The 23,896-nt window shown below is 36.8% G+C and overlaps 2 protein-coding genes across 2 annotated transcripts; one reads left to right on the top strand and one right to left on the bottom strand.

Moving 5' to 3' along the window:
* Window positions 1-631: 631 nt before the first annotated feature.
* LOC103035127 (ras-related protein Rab-10) lies at window positions 632-6,514 on the top strand. Its single transcript, XM_007252179.4, has 6 exons — window positions 632-1,183; window positions 1,798-1,858; window positions 2,006-2,144; window positions 2,353-2,442; window positions 3,411-3,512; window positions 3,949-6,514. The coding sequence occupies exons 1-6, from the start codon at window positions 1,057-1,059 to the stop codon at window positions 4,030-4,032; spliced, it is 603 nt and encodes a 200-aa protein (XP_007252241.1). The 5' UTR covers window positions 632-1,056; the 3' UTR covers window positions 4,033-6,514.
* Window positions 6,515-9,186: 2,672 nt separating this feature from the next.
* hadhab (hydroxyacyl-CoA dehydrogenase trifunctional multienzyme complex subunit alpha b) lies at window positions 9,187-23,896 on the bottom strand. Its single transcript, XM_007252180.4, has 20 exons — window positions 23,778-23,896; window positions 21,004-21,045; window positions 20,814-20,884; window positions 18,666-18,799; window positions 18,064-18,202; window positions 17,191-17,310; window positions 16,964-17,066; window positions 16,739-16,861; window positions 16,512-16,630; window positions 15,446-15,502; window positions 15,247-15,356; window positions 14,975-15,109; window positions 14,712-14,883; window positions 12,829-12,915; window positions 12,566-12,706; window positions 12,372-12,440; window positions 12,063-12,258; window positions 11,596-11,710; window positions 10,582-10,727; window positions 9,187-9,833 (listed from the first exon to the last, which is right to left on the bottom strand). The coding sequence occupies exons 1-20, from the start codon at window positions 23,845-23,847 to the stop codon at window positions 9,688-9,690; spliced, it is 2,295 nt and encodes a 764-aa protein (XP_007252242.1). The 5' UTR covers window positions 23,848-23,896; the 3' UTR covers window positions 9,187-9,687.

Raw genomic sequence — 23,896 nt, forward strand, 5'->3', positions numbered from 1 at the left:
TATAGACAAATTGAAAAATTGACCATGAAATATAAATATATATTATATAATATAATAGAAAGATTGAATATTACTATATATTAAAATAATAGCGAATATAATATGGCAATAGTGTGGAATAAAATAAAATAAAACAGAATATAATTGAATATGACAATAAAATAGAATCAAATAAAATAGAGCAGGGTAGATTAGAAGAGAATAGAATAGGAAACAACAGAATAATAATATGACACTACAACAGAATAGAATAGAATGTAAAATTATAAAACAAGCAATGTACTATGTTGTAAGACACATTTACATACATAAGCAACAAAACATTAAATTAACTTAACAGAATAATTGATAAATTAACTGCTATAGAAAGCAATTATTGAAAACAGACAATACCAAACTGACCATATTTTTGTAACATTTTCTTTAATTTTTGGATTTAATAAATTTTAGGGACTTGATATACAGTTGAATTGCATTATTGTTATGGATAAAAATCAACTTGGCTAGATTAAGCAAAACACTGATCAATAGGTAATATTAAATAATATTATATAAACTACAGCAGTATGTGAAATGCTGCTGTCATGACTAATTGATTAAAGCTGACCGGATATCCTAGCCTCACAGATCACAGTGTGCGCATGCGCAGTGTCCGCTTGTTCCGTGGTGGATGACGAGTCCAGGGCGAAGCTGGTTTTGATGTTAAAGGAGTTTATTTCGCTGTTTTTTTTCGCAGAGCCGCTCTGAGTCTGTTTTTGTTGTGTTTGAGGATTTCGCTGCTGTCCTCGTTATACAGGCGGGTTTATTAAGCCGGGCTGTCCTCGCTGTTTCTCCTGTTTTTTCGATAAGTGGCCCCGCTGAGGCTAACGGCTAAAGCGGGCTAGCGCGCTAGTTAGCTAACAAACTTTGACAGCAGTGAAATCGAGCTGGCCGTTATTATCGCGCTCGGCTAGTATGAGAAACGGTCGATAGCTTCTCTTAACTGAAGCTCTGAAGACTCTCCCTCCGCCCGGACTCGGTAACTGAAGCGGTGTCCGCTCTGACTCTTCATGCCCAATGGCTAAGAAGACATACGATCTGTTGTTCAAGCTGCTGCTGATTGGAGACTCGGGAGTTGGGAAAACCTGTGTCCTGTTCCGCTTTTCTGACGACGCCTTTAATACGACGTTTATCTCAACTATCGGTAAGAAATGCCCATCTGTGTGTTTATTTAACCCTTCACTAGCTTTTAACGATGGTGTCTGTACTCATGTATCCCCAGTATTGCTGTAGTTTATGCTGCCAATACACTACACGACTTTGAAAAGACTTAAAAGAAAAGACTAGAGTCTAACACCCTCTCACATCTAAAGACAAGTCACAGACTTTTTACTCAAACTCTAGTCACATGGTGGAGTTTACAAACAATACATATTACATTTTAAATTGCAAATAATGTGTATATCAATACTGTGATTCATCAGAGACTCACAACTTTTGTCCCCATCAAGTTTATTTTTCGGCCACACTGTTAGTTCTTGAAATTTTTTAATAGTATACATTTTGTAATCAACTCTGCCTGTGAGCTTCCCCCCTGCAAAATGTGCAATATTCTTCCTGTAGTTCTCCCAATGGCTGTTGACATTGTTCACGTCATTATTTGCGTGAGCCAAGTCCAAAACCTGAATTATCTAGTTCTGATTGTTTAACTGAATCATCGTTTTTAATTCCTTAAAGGAACGATTTTACATAACTGCTGTGAAGTGTGAAGTGGTGTTGTGTGTCAGTTGTGTTTATATTTATGTTCCGGTTTTTCAGGAATAGACTTCAAAATCAAGACAGTTGAGCTGCAAGGCAAGAGGATTAAACTTCAAATATGGTGTGTGATCCTCAGTTAAGTTTCTTAAATAAAAGCAGAATTACTTACAAAAAGAATCTGTAGTGTTTGGGAAAACTTTTTTTTTTAACATTTGGAAATGTCTGCTTAATTGTACTAATTTTCCCATTTGAAATGGTTTCTCATCAGGGACACTGCTGGACAGGAGCGATTTCACACCATCACCACTTCCTACTACAGGGGGGCCATGGGAATCATGTTGGTGTATGATATCACCAACGCCAAAAGCTTTGAGAACATCACCAAATGGCTGAGAAATATTGAGGAGGTGAGATATTAGATTGTATTTTTTTCCAGCTCTATGTGGAATTGTTAAATCTGATTTTAATGGGTTTGTCTTTATTTAATGGAGTGGGGGTCAAATGCATGGGGGGGGGGGGTACTGTTTTAAATACTTTCCTCATTTGAGATCAAGAAAAGTTAATCACTACAGGTACTGCTGTTATTAATATCATGGATCTTGATTCTTCCCCTAGCATGCGAATGAGGATGTGGAGAGAATGTTGCTTGGTAACAAGTGTGATATGGAGGACATGCGTGTCGTACCCAAAGCAAAGGGAGAACAGGTAAATTCAGTGTTTGCTCACTTCATGCAAAACTATATGACACATATCTAGAGTGACTAAAGGAGATGTACACTTGTGGTTGGAAGTTTATATAAACTCTTTATGAATGTGAATATAATGGTAATTAAACATTTTTCATTTTAACTGTGCTTTGTCTGGGGCATAATGTTTCATAGAAAACAAAACGGTTTGTTTTCGTAGAAAACAAACTGGTGCACAAGAACAGGTTTGCTTTCTGAAATCACCACATGGACAAATCATGCACAAAGTATCAAAATATGGACTTATCCAGTTGGGTTATAATTCAGTGGTGCTGAAAGTTTTAAAATGTCTTGCAGAGGCCTAATTTTTTATTAGTAATCATGATTGACTATAGCCGATAGCTTCTCTAAGCCCAAAAGACATGGTTTGTTTGACATCACTCATTGGAATCACACAGAAGAGGGATGATTACTGATTTACACAAGTCAAAACAATTGCAGATTCTAAGATCATCAGTTTAAACAAATGAATGTCACCATTAGCTTAAAGAAAACTGGTTCAGATGGTCAGGAACAGCCCAAGAACCTTAAAAGCCCAGACCTTCTATTAACTAGAAGCTGCTTGAGCAACAATATCACTGTCTAAAATCAAGCAAGTTTTACACTTGCCCAGACTTTAATTGGCCACAGTGACCAGAGGAATGATAGGAGAAGAGAGAGAGTCAGCCCCAGCTTTTGGTGAATTTTGGACACAACCGGGTATTCCAACAGGACAGTGACACATGATTCGTAGCTGTGGAATAGATAAAGCAGACCAACAATACGTTTTTGGAATGACCTTCCCAGAGTCCCTCATAACATGTCAATTAATGTTAATAGGTGCATGTAAATGTCCTACTACTGTATAGTATTTAACTTTAAAATATCCATAATTTGGGTTCTGTCTATAATGCTTTAACATTCTTCTCTTAATTTTCTCCCTCTCAGATTGCTAGTGAACATAACATTCGGTTCTTTGAAACGAGTGCGAAAGCAAACATTAACATTGAAAAGGCGTTCCTTATGCTTGCTGAGGACATACTGCGAAAGGTCAGTCATCTGAATCACAAATGTAATTCTAATACCAATTGTGGCATTGTAGTTTACGTTGCATTTGTGTTGTTTATCACTTCTACGTAATGAGATGTGTCGGCTGGGCAGAATAATCTTACAATGTGTGGTGTTTTATTTAGGGCAGATTGTTTAGTGTGGTGGGGTTGATGACTAACAAATCTCACATTTTCAACATCAGTTAAGATTTAGAAAATCCTATAGTGTGTGCCTGGAATTAGGTGGCCACTGCTCGTCCTCCCCAGTAACAGCCATGAAAGACACTAAAGGGTTAAATATCTCCATTCTTCTTGTTTCAGCGCCGCTACTTATCAAAGTAATCTACACCATCTAAAGTTTCTTCAATAACTGTAATGGATAAACACAATTTTTAATTTTGTCTTATCTTTTCTCTGCCTTTCTTATCCTTTTTTAGACACCTGGAAAAGAGACCACCAATGAAAATGTTGACGTGAACAGCAAAAGTGGCTCTGCAGGCGGTGTCAGGTGTTGCAGTTGAACAGCGTTTTTTGCCTATCTTCCAAATCCTTTCCCATGATTTACACCACATCTGATTTGTCTCCTACAACAAATATGTTAAAAAAAAATGGTTCAGAGACAAGTCAGATTTACAAACTGTTCTGTTTTCTCTACATGTAGTTGGTCAGCCAAAACATGTTTGGTGTATGACGTTTGCTGGTGTAGTTTTTCCAGTTTTGCTTTAGGCACAGGACATACTTTGGCTGATTGGCTACATTTCAAGTAAACAGGAACCTTTTGTAATTTTGTCAATTCGATTTTCTCCGAACCATTTTTTTGACAGAATGCCCATTATGCTGGACAAGACTTTTACCTCTCACTGTACTTGACAAACTGTTCTACACACATAAGAAAGAGTATAACCCTATTTGCTGTTATTTAACTGAACAAATATGGGCGATTGGTACATTTAGTGTTAATCTGACAACAGTAATGCATAAGAGAGAAAGTCAAATAATCACAGTAATAAAAAAAAAAGTGAAACTAGTCGAAAGGGACACGTAACACTTAGTATTTGTTATGGTAAGCGCTAACCGTGCCTTAAATGCCACTTGGAGATTGGGGAGCTTAGGTCACAGTACGGTTCTTGGATAGCATTTTAACTGTTGAGTGATTTTTATATGACGACAAAAAACCTTATCGATTTCAGAAACGATTCCACAAAACGGTGCCTTACCATCTGCAGCAAAGTTCTCTTTCGATCCATGGTAGAGCATTTTCACACAAAGCCTCTGTTTACACCTGGCCGCTTCATGCATCTTCAGTATCAGTATTACCTGTATGTTTGGATTAGACTAAGCCACATCAATATTCAAGCATAAAGGTACCCGAGATGCATTTAAAACGAATACCAATCTATTCACACAGATCACTGCATTTAAGTTAAACTCGGAATTCCAGAGTTCTAAGTAGGAAAATCCACTGTGAAACCTCTACAAGTTGGATTTCTCTACCCAAAGTTTAGAAGCAAAGATTATGCTTCAGCAACACACTACACTATAAACAGATTTGTTGCTCCAACAAGTATTCGACATCCAAAACTCCTCGCCGTACAATCACAACACCAGTAATAATCGCTGCGCAATAAGTAAATATCCATGTTCTGTTCCACACAGCAATTAATGACATAAAGCAACCAAGTGTAAACAGGGTCAAAGAGGGATAATGAGCGCACATACACTATACATTTATGGGGCACCGACTGACCTTTATTGTTTTGGTCTCATTTATCATGTTTTAATTCAGTTAGCATTATTCACACACACACACACAGCTGATGTAAACTGTGACATTCACAGAAATACTTGTAAGATTTCATATTTTGGTTTACGTCTGAAAATAATAACCAAACTATTCCCTCTCTGGGAATATTATTATAAAAGTGATTATATGCACTTTGAATTCCCCTCATGCGGATAACCCCGGTTATGAATGTTAAGTGAACAAATGCTGCTCTAGCCCACTGACTGTGTATTATTATGGTATCTGTCTGAGACCATGCACTTTTTTAGGGACTTGTCTGAAGTCCTAGATGCAAAGGTCTTCTAAAAGGCCCAATAAAAGGAACAGCAAAGCAAACCATGCCAGGCTACAAACACATGCAGTTTAATAGCTGCTCCACATTGTATTCACTATTATCTTCTTTAAAGGTGTTTGTTTCAGCTTTCGTCTTTCCATGTTTGTTGTTCCCTATCAGCACTTTTTTTCTCCATCGTTGGTAACTACATTTTTTGCAGTTCTGTGGGTGATGGTAAGGATAGGCTAAGGATAAATCGATATTTCACAAAGCCGCATTTAATACTAACCATTGAGGTATTTCAGCATGGGAAACTGTTTGGTTATAAGTGATTACTTTTTTTTGTGACCTTTACTGGTTTGGGTGCATTTTCTACAATTTCTCTTTAATACTATCTTAAACGGAACTTATACTAGTATATCTGAAGTGTTGAGTGGATTAATTGAGCCACATTGTTTATGATGGCTTTCAATTTGAATCTTAAATAACAGCTTTATTGTGTAACTTCTTACTGATGCATTTTGCACATTTATTATTTTTTATTTTACTGATTAATTATCCTGGTTCTTGTCAGGATCAGTTCCAGGCTTATTTGCAGAAGTGGACGCTGACCATCCGCAATCAACCACTTGAGTATGAACACTTGACTCGTTAGGTAGAATATATGTTTTTTTTTTTCTGTTTAAAGGGATAAATCCTGGATGGTCTGTGTCCACCTTAGCTCAGCTTAAGAACTGACCCTGGTTTACATTTTAGTAACTAAAAACCTGAAGAAAAAAAAAACTCATGAATAGGATGTTTCTTGATGAACTAGCCTGGTGGTGATGTATTAGCATAATAAGTAATGAAATTCTGCCTTTGGAATCTGTATAATTACAAATTAAAAAGAGGGATGGGTTTTTTGATGTTAGTTTTGTAGTGCAATAAAACTCACTTTTCACAAACAGCAGAACTGTTGTGCTTAATAATGTTTTACACAGACATGCCAAGGGTCATGGGACAGGAACTAGTATTGTGTCCTATGACTTTTGCCATGTCCTATAGAAGCTAAAAAAAAAAAATGCTGCATTGACCTGCAGGATCTGTATGTGTGGACTCCTGTGTTGAATGTCTGTATAATTTTCAACTGGGTCACATGTCTGTTCACAAAGAGAATTTATACGATGTATATACAGTGTGGATGGTAAAGAATTCTATGGCTCATTGCTGGTACCATAGACTGTGTATAGCTGGACAGAGCAGTGAAGCCACCACAGGTCGGGCGCCCCCTGCTGTTCGGTTGCAGAAAGCTGTGTAACCCCACTCAACCCCATAGGTTTCAGTGGCAAAACAGACATCTTTCAATCACGTTTTTTTTCCCAATATACTGTAATTCTACCCCTATTATTTAAATGCAACAGCTAGTGCAACCTCTGCTTATATTTTAAATTTTTTATATCTCCACAGAATTAGTTTTTTAAACCGTTATTCAGCTTTATTTAAAAAGGTGTGGTTATTGTAAAAGGGCTGGGTTACACCTAGCCAGGGTGGGACCAATGACTGTATGAGTGGGACCATAGACTGTGTATAGCTCTGTGGAAGCAGCCCTCAGGGGGCGGGTTTATTTAAATGAGTAGGCTGTCTCTCCACAGTCTTTCTCCCTCCTCTGGTCTCTACTGCGCAGACTCGGGTTTCAGGATTGCCAACATGGCGGAAGATTTTGGCTTAATTTTCATTGAATGAATGGGAACGGTGACACGGCTTCCATCTTTTTTTTACAGTCTCTGGCTGGTACACACATGACACTGTGGCTTGCGGAATATTAAAACCTGCACATATTTGGAAGATTGATGGTCACATCCATCTGCCCTCACTTTCGGGTCTCACTGGAAATCAGATAATTCATGTCACGTTGCAATGAGCATGTTGGCCAGTGTTCAACCTCACTCACAAGATAACACCTCAAAAACCTGACTGATATTGACACCAGAACTGACGTCAAGTGAAGCTTTGGTAATTAGAGTGTAAATCTCAAGTTATTCATGTAATGAACAGGGTTCATACGGTCATGAAAAACCTGGAAAAATCATGGAATTTGAAAATAGCAATTTCTAGGCCTGGATAAGTTTTGGGGAAAAAGTCATGGAAACTTGGTCTACAAATCTTTGTGTTTCTGTTTATCGATGGAGAAAATTTTGAGCTAACAAATACATCAGCACAGAGTTAATTCAGTAATTTAGCCCTGAACCATGCAGCTCTCAGGATCTGACACACATTTTATTATTAAAGATTGTTTGTCAGATTCATTTTAAGCGTACTATAATCAATCTCGATAGTTTTAGTTGATTTTTGGTGTTACTGTCCATGTCTGCACTGGTGCTTTAAAAATCGTATGGTCATGAATATTTGCCTTGAAGGCATCATGGAAAAAAATAATGGAAATTCAGTGGTTAAAAAGTGTATGAACCCTGAATGTAAGTATTATACTCTTATTTCTTATCAGAAGGCACAGTGGTTTAGTGTTTAGCACATTTACCTCCCACCTGATTTTTAGATTATAAATCAATTTTCTCTTTTTTTTTTTCTTTTGTCCTCCACAGTATGCGCATGCATGCAAACCTAATTGGACAGGACAGACGCTTATCTGAAAAACAGCTTGTCTGTCTTTGCAGCAGTATAGAGAAAGTGAGTCCATGTTCACAAAAAGCGAAGGTAAACATGGTCAGATCACTCTAGTTTTCTGCAGTTATTAGATTATTCAGTGCATGTAAACACACTCATTGTTTTCTCAAGCTCACAACTAGTTTTCCTCGTTAGAGATGAATTAAATATTCAAAGATCAAAAAATAACTGTCCAGAAAATTATAATCAACTCATGGATAAATTGGACTTCCTTACAAAAAAGTGCCAAGTGTGAATATATTACTTTCTATTGAATTAATAAGACACACACTGACATGAGTCATTAGATAATTGATAATGTGTAAGTTGATCATGATCTATTACTTTAGATTGTAGTTTGGGAATGCCCAATCTGTAATATAATGTAATGTGTGATCTTTTTCCACAGTGCACACGGCAAGGAAACATGAATTATTAAGTTTTGAGCAAAGCCCGATAGTGGGTACCAGATGGATGGGACACTCTTTCTTCCAACATTTTCTATATATTTATCATTCAAGATCATAGCGTCACGTGTACAGGGGAAACCTCATAGAAGACATCACCACCCACAGTGGACAGTGCTGTGGGTAACGATGATCATTATTGTCAGCATTGTCTTTCTAGAATTGTCTGTGTAAACAGAGGATTTCCTTGGGTGAATTCGTATCTCATTCATGCAGAAATTGGCCCCTTATATATGCCAGAGGTCAGTACGGCATTCTTTTGTTGTGTTAGGGAAGCTATAGTAATGGGTATAGCACCGAAGGAATTTGGCCTTTGCCTTTAACCCATCCGTGCAATGAACACACACACAAACAGTGATTTTGTGAGAACACGTACGATGGGCGGCCATTGCTGCTATCAAACCTACAACCTTGTCATAGATGGTCCAGTGCTCTAACTGCTGAGCCACCACTGCCTATGTCTGTGTATTTAGCATTTTAATATTCATATTTTAAGAAAACTAAAGAAGAATTCAGTTTAAAACAGTTCATGTTTATTTATTTTTTTCAGTTGATTGTTCTGCTCTGCACAGCTGGTCCAACCACAGAAATCTCAGCAAGCGACAATGTTCACACCAGCCATACAACCAGTTGCTTCACGGATAAATGAATGAGCAGAAATGTACAGCAGAGAGGTTACGGTGCTCCTTGTTAGAATCTGTCCTGATAATCATGATACACAAGAATGAACACAAACAACTTGGGTCTAACCATCATTTACATTAGAAATACAAAACTATCAAATATGTTAAACTTACAAAAACAACCCAAACATGATTAGAATTCTGTATAAAGGCTACCTTAATATTACTTGGGCACATAGTAATTCTCTTTATGTTCGCATGATAACATTCTTTTCACATTAAAATACATTCAAACCTCTCGCTTGAAGTACACCAGGTCAGCCATTGTATCCTTAAAAAATGAAAATGAGAATTCATACTGCAGCTAGTTCTAATGGCACATGATGAGGTCACTTATGAAATTTTTTGCTCGGATCCTTGGCATGATCAAGCAAAAGTGGGCATGGAGTGAACTGGTTTCCGTACACGTCCTCAAACCTCCTCATCTTCTCCACTAGTTTGTCTGCACCAAAGGTGTCCACAAATCGGAAAGGACCTGAGGAAGGAAAATAGGGGGGAAAATGATTAAAACATAGAGCTCTGGAAATAATTAAGAGACCACCTCAGTTTCTGAATCAGTTTGATCAGCTGATTTTGATACTTATATGTGTATATGTGTAAGTAAAATGAACATTGTTTTATTCTATAAACTACAGACATTTTTCCCAAATTCCATATAAAAGTGTTGTCATTTAGAGCATTTATTTTATTTGCAGAAAATGAGAAATGATTGAAATAATAAAAAAGATGCAGAGCTTTCAGACCTCAAATAATGCAAAGAAAACAAGTTCATATTCATAAAGTTGTAAGGGTTCAGAAATCAATATTTGGTAGAATAACCCTGGTTTTTAATCAAAGTTTTTATGCATTTTGGCATGTTCTCCTCCATCAGTCTTGCACACTGCTTTTGGATAACTTTATGCCACTCATGGTGCAAAAATTCAAGCAGTTCAGTTTGGTTTGATGGCTTGTGATCATCAATATTCCTCTTGATTATATTCCAGAGGTTTTAATTTGGCTAAATCAAAGTTAAATTTTAAGTGGTCTCATTTTTTACCAGAGCTGTATAAAATTAACCCAACAATTACCAGTGCTTTGATGCGCTCTTTGGCTTACACAGATTGTATCTTAAATTTCTTGGTAAATCTCTTTTACTGTGTATGTTTAGAATTTAAATACATAATAAAGGTCTAAATCATTATCCACATAGTATTATTGTTAAGTCATTTCATAATGATTCTCACCTCCAAGGCATGGTGGGAAACCAAGACCGAACACAGCTCCAATGTCGCCCTCCACTGGGTTGGCCAGGATGCCCTCTTGTAGGCACATCACAGCCTCATTTACAAAGCGAGACACCAGCCTATACTGCACATCTGAGTCCGACGACCTGCACAGTGAGAAAGAACATTGTTAGCATCATGTAGAACAAAAAAATGTCAAGCAGAAGACATTCTGAAATGGTTAGCTGTAAAGATGACTGTTATTATTATTTATTTTATACCATATGCTTGACTAGAGCCCACAAAAATGTAAAATATCCACTAGCCACACTAGCGGCATTCCTGAGAACAGGATACAGCTGAGGTATGCTGCATTACATAAAAAGCTGTTCAAAACTGGAGGGCCCTTTGTGAACATCTCAAAAATGCAGCTTGCATTTACAGAAGTGATATATCCTATATAATGCACCACAGGGAAAATATAGCATCCACAGCAGAGATTGTCTTTACACTCGTATTCGTTACTTTGCGAAATGTAAAAAGGTTAATTCATTAAATCATTTGTGCAAATAGTTTTTAATACCTTAAATACACTAATTAAAAAATATACTCAGACCTGCCAACCTTGGAATAATTTTACAGTACAAAATCAGCCCCACACAAACCCCCGCCCACTGTCCCATCTACAAGAAACAACGACAGAGAGAAAAAGAAAGAGAGAGAGAGACTGACAGTTTGGAGGAAAATGAAGTGTGGATGAAAGTAGTGGATAGCTTGATACTTAGCTAGCTAAAACGTGTGCCTGTTACGCAAAATGCTTACATGGTAGCAGGTCTGTATACTACATGAGCTTTTTAGCATACAAGCTAGCTATCACCGTAAATGCTAACCAAGCTAGCATACATTTTACTTGCTTACTTAAATCCCAGGTTTCTGTATACAGCTATTCTTCAATTATACCAAGGTAAATACACTTTTCCCTTCTCCAGGCACCTTTACATGTGAACACAGATTAGAAATAAATTGAACACTCACACTGCAGGGTTTGGTGTCAGCTTAAAAGACTCCAGAATATCATTAAGCTCCATGTTGACCTCTTTGCTCTTGAGCCCAGGCTGGTAGACATAGCAACCCTTACCGGTCTTGCGACCTGCAAAATTATTTACAAAAATCAGAGTTACACAAAGCAAACAGTTTTTTTTCCTATTGAAATATTGGGATTTAAAAAAAAAAAATCATTATTGTTATTGAAACATCATCTGTCAAGATATATATATATATATATATATATATATATATATATATATATATATATACACTGGAATTATTTTCCAGCCCTAGATAGAGCTTATTAAACTTTAGAAAACACCCAAATGCTCTAAATATTTTGATATTTCTGCTGCAAATATTTAGAATATATATGTCAGTGTCCGAATGTAACATATGTAAGGCAATAAAGGAGTCTGTAAGTTTAGTTTTAGGCTGTATGACACAAAATGTACCTTTGAACCCCTTCTCCACCATTGTCTTGAGAAGTTCGGGATTTCCTCCACCAAGTCTAGGGCCGAACGCTTTGCCCAGGTCCTCAGCCACGTGAGCAGCCACATCAATGCCCACTTCATCTGCCAGAGTAGCAGCACCCACTGGAAACCCAAAGCCTGTAGTCAGTGAATCCAGCTTCTTGGGGTCCACTCCTTCCTGTGTTCACAGAAATGCACTTTGTCAATTAAGTTTTAGAGCAAATTATTTAACTAATAAAACAATACATTTAGAGAGACTGTGTGCACACAAATGCCTGGGAGATCACATACCTGCAGAACCCTGACAGCTTCAGCTAACATGGGAGCCAAGCATCTAGTGGTATAGAACCCAGGTCCGTCCTGCAAATGCAATTATGTTTTCAAACTTTCAATAAATAAATAAAAATAAATAAATAAATAAAATACACTTAAAATTGAAAAATACAAAACATCCATCAAACCAAAAAGGAAAATGACAAAATTACCCCAACTACAATGATGATTTTGCCCTGTTTCAGGCCGACTGCAACTGCAGAGGCTGTGGTGTCCTTAGAAGTTTTGTCTGTAGTAATGATCTCCAGAAGCTGCATTTTGTCCACTGGAGAAAAGTAGTGCATTCCAATCACCTAAAAAAATAAAAATATAAAAATAAATAAATAAATATAACCACATGTAGATAGTACATATTTGACACATTGCTAAAAAAAATCCTCAAAAGATCTTCAAAAAGCCTTAAAAAGCCATTTACCTTTTCTGGTCGTTTACTGGCAGCCGCAATGTCTTTGATTGGGAGGGCTGATGTGTTGGAGGCAAATATACAGTGTGGAGGAATGACCTGTTAAAATAGAATTATTTAAGAAAGAAAAAGTTACCAACAGATCTTATATTTTTGCCATTGTTACTTAATACCCTGCCTTCTGCGTTTTTGTATTTTGTATATCAGTTTCACAATAAATGGGCCATTAGAAATGCTGTCTACAATCCTGTACAATGTTGCAGATTTGGATATACACTTTGGTGCATAGTAATGATGAAACAATGTGTGGACAAAAGTGAAGCTTATTTAGTTAGCATTCTCATAAAAAGTGTTAACATGACTTAAACTGTTTTGAAAAATTGACTACTAATAAATGTATTAATTTCATTTTTTTTTTAAATAGGAACTTATTTAAACTTTACATTCATACTGGAGATACATACCGATATACACAATAAAACACATATATAAATAAATAACCATTTTAAAAACTGTAGTGTTTTCTAAAGAAATTATTACATAAATAATTATTTCTATTTACTTTCCTTACATTTCTAATACTTAAATGATGTGCAAATAATTATAAATTCAGATGTACTAGCCGTCACCTAGCAAACAAGACAGAGCTAAGGCTGGATGGTATGGCCACAATTCATAATGTTGGTTGCTAAAATAACTGATATTGATATGAAAAACCCGAAAGCCACCATCTGTCGTGTACATCACACACTGATGAAGCCAGGCTTTAAAAAAGTCACTTTCTGCTCATCCTGAACTGATGGCAGTTAATTATTATTATAATCATTATTAAATAATCATTATTAAAATGGCCTAGTCCATATATGTAAATACAGTAGGGCTGTCAACGTTAAAGAGTGTTAATGCATTCAATTAATTTGGAATCAGTCACATTAATTTTTAGCGCAAACTGCTGATCTGCTGAAAAGGCAGTTTAATCTGATATAGTAGCTAGATAACACACTGCTATGAATAAACGCTGTCTCTGCTGCTCCACGCTGTTTACACATGCAGTAATGTGTAGAGTTTCCTGCTTGCAGCCCATTAAAAACATTGTTTGAAAAGCACAGCAGCAAATTTTCAGCGTTCTGTGTTAAAGCAGCTTCACAGATATGAGCGCTGGAATGCAGAATCTTTTCGCTATATTTACTTTCTTGCTTTCACACAAGACAGCTCTGACCAGTCATTGGAGACAATGTGCTTGCGTGATTTATATGTGCGAATTTTGATGCATTTAGGTTAATGGCTGTGTGAAACCAAACCAAAGTTTCCTCTTTCCAATTTGTCAAGCATTTTTTTAAATTCCAGCACCGCACAGTGGTTTTTATCCCCTATATTCTATACACTAGTATATACTAGTATTTTAATTGACACCACTAATATAAATATAACTACATTTTAAAAATGAATAAAAAATTGCGTCTTAAGAAAAACACATGCAATTAATCGCAGTTAATCACAGAATATTGCCATAATTAACCTGATTACATTTTTTTTTTAATCGACTAACACCATTAATATATAGGGATAAATTATTTCCAGGCCTACACAGACCCTATCAATCTTAAGAGTATTTCTTAGAAAGTACATAAGTGCTCTAAACATTTTATGATATTTCTGACCCAGATGACTAGATTGCGGTTTAGTGTCCAAGTAGTATTAATGTTTCATTTCAGCCTATTTTCATCCAGCATCCAATATATATATATATATATACACACACACACACACACACACACACACATATATATACATATATACACACACATATATATATTTGCACATCCAAGACTATGAATCTGACACATTATTAAAACCTGAACTGAATACTTAACTATATACTAAGATCTACTTACAGCTTCAACCTCTTTTATAACTTTGTGTTTGATAGCAATATCCTCAAATACAGCCTCGATAACCATGTCAGCGTTTTGGAATCCACTGTAGTCCAGCTGTCCTGTAAGGTTGGAGAGCGTGGTGTCCCTTTCAAATGATGTAATGCTCTTCTTCTTGGTCTTGTCGTTCAGTCTGAGAGTGACAAACAGAATTAAATGTTACCTCAAGAGGCACAGAGTTGTTCTTCATTTCTTCTTAAATGATACAGTTCATTCATACACACCCTTTGTAAACCTGTTGATGCCCCCGGTTGAGGCCCTCCAGTGTGGTGTCCTTCATAATAGTGTGAATTCCTTTATCCACGGTCACCTGAGCAATGCCTGCCCCCATCAGCCCTGCTCCCAAGATGGCCAAGGTTCTACAATCAAAATGCATTAAATATGGTTTACCAATCCAAAAGCGTGTGATTAAAAAGGTTATTCAGTAGAACAATTTCCAAAGTAATCCATTCTAACATAACTGACCTCAATCCTGAGAGAAAAGGAAAGCACTTACTTAACCTCCTTTTCTGGAACTCCAAATCGGTTCTTTTTGCAGGCGACTTGGCCATGGTACAGTCCAATAAGGGCTTTAGATTCAGTGGTCATTGCCAATTTGCCAAAGTTCTGCAATGTGGAATCAAAAGTATTAATTAAACACGTAAAAGGTATTTAAAATGTTAAATCTACACACTGTATCAGGGAATTTACTTTACCTGTGACTCTGCTAGGTATCCTGCATCTGATCCCTGCTCAACACCAGACTTCACACACTACAAGACAAATTTAGAGGAAATTAGATGTTAAAAGACTTAAAATATGCCCAGAAAAACATTTCAAAACAACGAAAAAAAAATGTCCCATCAAAGCTTAAATACATACCATATTTTTCTATTTAACTATAAAAAGTGTACCGTATTATAAGGCGTACTATTTTCTCCAGCATTAGGGCTGAAACATTAGCATTAGTGGCTAACCATTAGCACGCTCCAGCAGTGCTAGGGGTTAGCAGCAGACTACAGGCCGATAATACTCACCTCTGAATGGGAAAATAGCGTTTAGCAGCTAATGCTAATACTGCTCCAGCCCCAGTGTTGGAGAACTAAACTGACACTCCTGTATAACGCTGCACTTCAGCGAAGTGGCTTTACTGCTCCTTACAACCTGACTTAAAATTTATACAAAACGCGCATGGGATTCAAAGACCCACTGATGTTTTTTGGGGATTTTAAATGCACCTTATAGTGTGAAAAATATGGGTAATCCATTTATTCCTATTTCTTTTACATGAAAGAGTGTTAAACTAATTATAGGGTGTTTTGTCCCAAATATACATGCCTTCACACAGGATCAATTCTCTGATCAATTAGGAGAGGGGCTCAATCACTGGTTTGCCTTCACAAAAGGAACTTGATTCGCAAAACTGATTGTCTTTTCCTCAGACAATTTTGCGAAATGGTTAGACCTAGGTTCATCTTTGGTTTTCTTCATAATTTTCCTAATAAATATACATAATTAGAAAACTATAGAATATAAAAAAAAAATAGAATATATTTAAAAACTTAAAGCTGTTCTTGTAGGAGATGTTTTTTTTAGCAATGCAACCCAGCACAAGATATGCATTTTAGCAGCAATGTGACAAAATGAACCAATACCCTAGCCCCACATGAATGGATAGCTTCTGCACATACAGCAGAAAAACACTTTTACACTGGGTTAAAGTACCAAACTTTCACTTTTCCACTTTTTTTTTAAAGCATGTAATATAGACTTTATACATACATCAATGATATTCAGTGGTGCAGGGTACAAGCCTTTGGTCTGTTTCATCACTTTCTTCTGCACAGTATTGTAGATTTGATTTCGCACAAATGGAAAGCTCATAACGTAGTCTTGTACTTCTGCAAAGACAAAATATTTGCATAAAAACTTGTCATTTTCAAGACTATGGTGAATATTAAAGTACAACACTGAGCATAAACAAAAAAAACAGAAAAAAAGAAACATACTTTGCATCATGCCTTTTTCTTTAGTAAGTGGAATTTTCTTGTTAACAATTCCACGAGCGCATTCTATAGCTACTTCCTCCAAGTATTCCATAGTTCGCTCCTCCGGGCCCTTCAGTCCGGGACCTGGGTAACATTTTACAAACTGTTAATTTGAGAAGTTGATAACCACTCACTCAATCACATTCAGAAAACATTTTTAAAAGGGACTTTTAAAAAAGTACTTACCCAGAGTGTCGACCAACTGATGCACTAGACCCATTTTTTTGGCCTTATCTGCACGGATGTTCCTTCCTGTCAGAGTCATATCAAAGGCACTGGGAAGACCAACCTAAACAGACAGACACATTAACATTAAAAGACATTATCATCTGTATAAGTTAAATATATCAGAAAATGAATTAAGGAAAGCACACAGGTTTAATGTAGACTTTGCGACTATAATATATAATGACCATTTTTGGTAGTCTTTGTGTTCCTCCGGCAGCAGGCAGTAGACCCAGCAGGACTTCAGGAGTTCCGAGAACAGTCTTCTTGCTCTTTGTGGCCACTCGGTATTGGCAGGCGATGGCAAACTACAGAGCAGAATGTGCAGAGTGAGATCTTGGAATAAGACTGTTTGCATGATGATAATACAATACATACACTACATATTATCATGCATTCCTGCTCATAGGCCTGTCACATTAATTACGATTTACTGTACAATATATGGACATAACCTCAATCAAAAGAAATCATTTTTGCTGACCTCAATATTGCTCATCCTTTTGTTTTTTATGTCCATTAAATGTAAACGAGCCAGTTAACTCTTTTCATTTCATTTATGAAATACATATTTGCGATGATAATAATAATCTTGGCATTATGACCAAACATAACAAAATACATATTAAAGCTTTGTTTCAGTATTGATACAAGTTTCATACATTTAGCTGAAACAAAAAAAAAGCTCTAAATGTTTTGTAAACAGTAAATAAAAAAATAAATTTAACAAACATCCAACAGGTCTAAGTGCAGCATATTTACTGCATGCTTACAATTTGCAAACCAGCAGTTAAATGTAAATACAGTAGCAAAATGCAAAAAATAGCTAAATGAATTGTGCATGATACGATATGCCACACCCCTAATTCCAATGTAATAATAATAATAATAATGATAATAATAATAATAATTATTATTATTAAAAGTTTACTGCATTTAAAAGGGTATAATTGCATTATTATATCATTGTATTACCTGCTATTTTTATGTCAGTGTCATAAGATAAATCTCTTGTGACAAACATAAATTAATTATTACAAACACTCCCTAATTTAACTCACCTCCAATCCACCACCAAGACATGATCCATTGATTGCAGCAACAATAGGTTTAGGGGATTTCTCAATTTTTTCAAACATCTTCTGCCCCTCCTGAGAGATATATGTTACTTCCTCTGCACTTTTACAGGCCTGGATCATGCTGCATCAAAGACAGAGCACAAAAAAGAAACCAAAAATGAGGCCAAGATGCAGTGATACTCAGAATCACAGTATATAGTTAGACCCAGAGATATTTGGACAGTGACACCTTTTTATCATTGGGGATCTGCATGCCACCACACTGAATATGAATTTAACTTAACTAAATGAGATGCAAATAAAGTGTAGACTTCATCTTAGTTTCACCTGTCCAAAGAATGCTGTTCCAGAACTGGGCTGGCTAATTTTTGGCGACTGCAGAACATTCCACTTCTAAACTACAACTGAATCTTATTCCAGTGTGGTGGCATGCAGAGCCCAGATTATAAAGATTGTGCCATTGTCCAAATATTATTCTGTAACAAAACCATTATGTTACTATATTCCTCTTAGAAAAATGTATGACTGTCTTTTTGTTAAATGATAAACTTTGTAATAAGATAACTGTGTGTTGAGGTACTAACTTTATGTCAGCTCCTGCAATGAAGCAGCCAGGCTTGGAGGAGATCAGTACAGCACTTTTGACTGCATCGTTGGACCAGACCTCACCCAAAACCTCTGCCATCTCCTTTTGCATATGAACCGACAGTGTGTTCACCTGTTAAACATAGAAAAAATATATAATTGAAATCCAATTTAACTAAGGTTACATAATCTACGACTAGATTACTGCTGCACAATATATCACTTTAGCATTGTCGCTGCAATATTGGCACAAGCAATTCTCAAATCACAGAACATGCAATGTCATGTAAGGTACTGTAAATCATACACGTCACGCTAAAATTCACACAGTTCTTATTTTTTAAATAACAAATCTAACAGAGGCAGATTATATCTTCTCAGTGTAATTTATTTTACACCTGTCTTCAGTACATAATAGGAATTAATACACTGCTCAAAAAAATAAAGGGAACACTCAAATAACACATCCTAGATCTGAATGAATGAAATATTCTCATTGAATACTTTGTTCTGTACAAAGTTGAATGTGCTGACAACAATATCACACAAAAATCATCAATGGAAATCAAATTTGGATTTGGAGCCACACACAAAATTAAAGTGAAAAAACACACTACAGGCTGATCCAACTTTAATGTAATGTCCTTAAAACAAGTCAAAATGAGGCTCAGTATTGTGTGTGGCCTCCACGTGCCTGTATGACCTCCCTACAACGCCTGGGCATGCTCCTGATGAGGTGGCGGATGGTCTCCTGAGGGATCTCCTCCCAGACCTGGACTAAAGCATCCGCCAACTCCTGGACAGTCTGTGGTGCAACGTGACGTTGGTGGATGGAGCGAGACATGATGTCCCAGATGTGCTCAATCGGATTCAGGTCTGGGGAACGGGCGGGCCAGTCCATAGCTTCAATGCCTTCATCTTGCAGGAACTGCTGACACACTCCAGCCACATGAGGTCTAGCATTGTCCTGCATTAGGAGGAACCCAGGGCCAACCGCACCAGCATATGGTCTCACAAGGGGTCTGAGGATCTCATCTCGGTACCTAATGGCAGTCAGGCTACTTCTGGTGAGCACATGGAGGGCTGTGCGGCCCTCCAAAGAAATGCCACCCCACACCATTACTGACCCACTGCCAAACCGGTCATGCTGAAGGATGTTGCAGGCAGCAGACCGCTCTCCACGGCGTCTCCAGACTCTGTCACGTCTGTCATGTGCTCAGTGTGAACCTGCTTTCATCTGTGAAGAGCACAAGGCGCCAGTGGCGAATTTGCCAATCCTGGTGTTCTCTGGCAAATGCCAAGCGTCCTGCACGGTGTTGGGCTGTGAGCACAACCCCCATCTGTGGACGTCGGGCCCTCATACCATCCTCATGGAGTCGGTTTCTAACCGTTTGTGCAGACACATGCACATTTGTGGCCTGCTGGAGGTCATTTTGCAGGGCTCTGGCAGTGCTCCTCCTGTTCCTTCTTGCACAAAGGCGGAGGTAGCGGTCCTGCTGCTGGGTTGTTGCCCTCCTACGGCCTCCTCCACGTCTCCTGGTGTACTGGCCTGTCCCCTGGTAGCGCCTCCAGCCTCTGGACACTACGCTGACAGACACAGCAAACCTTCTTGCCACAGCTCGCATTGGTGTGCCATCCTGGATGAGCTGCACTACCTGAGCCACTTGTGTGGGTTGTAGAGTCCGTCTCATGCTACCACGAGTGTGAAAGCACCACCAACATTCAAAACTGACCAAAACATCAGCCAGACAGCATAGGTTCTGAGAAGTGGTCTGTGGTCCCCACCTGCAGAACCACTCCTTTATTGAGTGTGTCTTGCTAATTGCCAATCATTTCCACCTGTTGTCTATTCCATTTGCACAACAGCAGGTGAAATTGATTGTCAATCAGTGTTGCTTCCTAAGTGGACAGTTTAATTTCACAGAAGTTTGATTTACTTGGAGTTATATTGTGTTATTTGAGTGTTCCCTTTATTTTTTTGAGCAGTGTATTATACACACATTTTTAAAAATCATGTTGGATCATTGACTTCTGGAGAAGTAAGATACAAATTCCTTTATTTTTTCATGCTGTATATACTGCATAACAAATCTTATAATGGCAGTTTTTCCAATACTGTCCAGCCCTTATAGAGCGTCAATATTTACCTTTGAAGTCGGGTCATTGATCCGAACAACAGCCACATCTCCCTTGACCTCATAGTTTACATGCGTGCGAGCTGTAGACATAGAAAAATGAAATTAATTGCATGTTTTTTGACACAAACAAAAAGACAATGTACACAATGAAGTGAGCAATGTAAACAAATATAGAAATAAGCACATATTTAACACATACCCATTAAGGAAGAAGCGACACTGAAGCCTCTTCTGGTGGAATCTTTAAATAAAGAAGCATAAGTAGATCCACAAATGAATAATAGTTACATAACAAATAATCGGACACATATATCAGACAGTAATCAGACCAATAAAAACATGCATCGCCAAAACAGCAACTAAACAGGAGAAAGAGAAAAGCTTCTTAACTTAAGTCAATAAAAATAAATAAATATATATATATTTCAGATTATTTAGTAGAATTTCTATTGGTGCATTCATAGATTTTTGACACAGTGTAAGGGACAAATTTGTGTTCAAATTATGTAGTAAACAAAAATTTTAAATGAAAACTGAATTCATTAGACAGTAGGGGTGTGTGATATCGTATCGTATGCAATAATATTGGCAACATTTTTAAACATGGTGAGCGATATTATACCCTGAAATATTGTGCCATATAGGGGTGGGCAATATTATATCGTATACAATATATCGTGACAGAAATGTCATGATACTAAAAATCAATATCGTGATAATAGGACTGTTCTGTCTTAAAAGAACAGTCTAAAGAAGCTTTAAGTGTATTTATTGTATAATTGTTTTAGTTTGCAGTTTATATGCATGCACTAAATATTCTGCAATATTATTTGCTGCATTATATTATTTATGCTATATTATTTATTTTGCCACATTATGATTATACTGTTATACTATTATACTATATTCCTATTATATTATATATTATTATATATTCCTCTATTTTAGTTTTCCTATATCGCCAAGTAAATCGTTATCGCAAAAATACCCTGAAATATCGTGAAATTATTTTAGAGCCATATCGCCCACCCCTAGTGCCATATCACCCACTTAATTGTCACATCAGGGTACTACATTTTGCTGTTTTTAGCAAAAGAAATATTTAGACTGTTCTCATTTCCCATTATATATCTACTAGAGACAGATTTTATCTGTCAAGTATCATACATTTTACTTTATTCCTGAATATATGGAGATATTTGGAGTACATTATTAGTATCATAACATTCAGGATCATTGACTTCTGCTACAAATCTGATAAAATTCTTGTATGTTTTAATATCTCAGTTAGGGGTGTGCCATATTATATTGCATGCAATAATAAAAAATATTTTTCATTTTGTTGCAGTAGTGTATTCTTGAAACTTTTTTTTAATTCAGTGTTTTGTCATATCACCAAGAGTAATGTTATCATGAAAATACCATGAAATAATGTGATATTAGTTTAGGGCCATATCACCCACCCCTATTGGACAGCGACTATATGGACACGACCTCCATTGTTTTTCTGACCTAGAAATTACCCATTAGGTTTACAATGCAAGGTGAACCCATTACTGTGAATAAGCTGCTGTGTCTAATTTGTTTAAACATGTATGCTTTATTATTTAGGATATTTAACAAATTGTATATTTCATTTCAACATCTGATTTTTCTCAAAAAAATATATAAAAAAGTAAAAGTAAAAAAAAAAAAAAAAAACACTTTTAGCTTTTAGCTGAAAGTCAGTGTAAAAAAAGGATTTTATTCCTTTAGTCATAAGAATAGAGCATTTTTACTAACACGTTCAAATGTTCATTCATTCATTTGTCCCCTTCCAAAGGTCTCAGGTAACGTTAGCTAACTAACCGGCTAGCGCTTGTTTTTCATCCAGGACAGCTAGCTAAACAAGCCACACATGCCTGCCTAATTTAACAAATATTATATTTTAGAAACGTCTGATTTTTCAAATAAAAAATTTATAGGGTATAAAAATACGAGGTAAAAACAGGACTATCATCCAGCTTTGAATGGAAATCAGTGTAAAAAAAAAAAAAAAAGGATTTTATTCCCATTCATAAGAATGGACCATTTCTACTGGTCTATTCATCAAAAATTATAGTGCATAGAACATGCATTAAAATTAACTCACTGGCGGAGTGATATCAAGGAGTAGGGGAGGGGTTAGACACACTGACAGTCAGCGGACACTGAATAACCTTTCACCCACATTCTCCCCACGTTCACCAGACATCAGGATCTGTGACTTTGCTGCACGCATATTTATAACTGGCTATAACCTTAAAAATCACAAACAAGAGCCACAATAATAAGTGTAGGACATAAAGATTCAGATGACCTAGCTAACTTCAACCACCCGTTTAAGCAAACGAGAAAAAATGAAGTGATAATCGGATACAATGCACAGAGTTAGCTATGTTAGCTAGATAGGTGTCTCTACAAAACATAAGCCAAATGGTATAAACACAACAGCTCCAAAAAGAACAGAAGCTACAACTAGCTCACTCACTTATTCATTCATTCATTTATTTATTCATTAGCTGCTAACACGTTCACACATATTCATCCATTCATTTGTCCCCTTCCAGAGGTCTTAGCTAGCTAGCTAGCTAACCGGCTAGCGCTTGTTTCCTATTCAGAACAGCTCGCTAATGTTAGCGAACATGCTAAAATGCCTGGCTAATTATGTTAGCCAGCTAATTAAAGACTCTATTGCACTTATTCACATTATTCAGTAGTTAGCTTTAAATGCGCTGTAAGTCCAAGCACTCTCCACAACTACAGTAACACAGTTAGCTAATATTTAGTGTTAAATCCTCTGAGGGTCAACAACACTAGCTTTAAGCTTAGCTAAGAGTTAGTTAGGTTAGTTAGCCTGTTAGCACCCCGTGCTCAAGCCGAGGTAGTCAGTCAGTCAGTCAGTAAACACGTTCACTGAACTTCAACTCCATTTAGTCTTTAAACACCAGATACCTGAAAACAGTGTGTATCTGTGCCGCACTGTGATTCTGGACAGAACACCGAGAGCCCGCAGTCCTGCCATCTTGAGAGGTCAATGCTGACAAGAGGAAGAATCAGTATAAAACTCTGGT

This window comes from Astyanax mexicanus, chromosome 14 (genome assembly GCF_023375975.1).
Source record: "Astyanax mexicanus isolate ESR-SI-001 chromosome 14, AstMex3_surface, whole genome shotgun sequence".
Taxonomy (NCBI): Eukaryota; Metazoa; Chordata; class Actinopteri; order Characiformes; family Acestrorhamphidae; genus Astyanax; species Astyanax mexicanus.

Bases quoted from the DNA above. Each gene is read 5' to 3' on its own strand.
- LOC103035127 (XM_007252179.4), top strand. From the start codon at position 1,057: ATGGCTAAGAAGACATACGATCTGTTGTTCAAGCTGCTGCTGATTGGA. The intron at 1,859-2,005 runs GTGTGTGATCCT...GTTTCTCATCAG, and splicing joins AGGATTAAACTTCAAATATG to GGACACTGCTGGACAGGAGC. The intron at 3,513-3,948 runs GTCAGTCATCTG...ATCCTTTTTTAG, and splicing joins CTGAGGACATACTGCGAAAG to ACACCTGGAAAAGAGACCAC.
- hadhab (XM_007252180.4), bottom strand. From the start codon at position 23,847: ATGGCAGGACTGCGGGCTCTCGGTGTTCTGTCCAGAATCACAGTGCGG. The intron at 16,631-16,738 runs GTATGTTTCTTT...TTGTCTTTGCAG, and splicing joins AGAAAAAGGCATGATGCAAA to AAGTACAAGACTACGTTATG. The intron at 12,259-12,371 runs GTATGTGATCTC...CTGTGAACACAG, and splicing joins AAGCTGTCAGGGTTCTGCAG to GAAGGAGTGGACCCCAAGAA.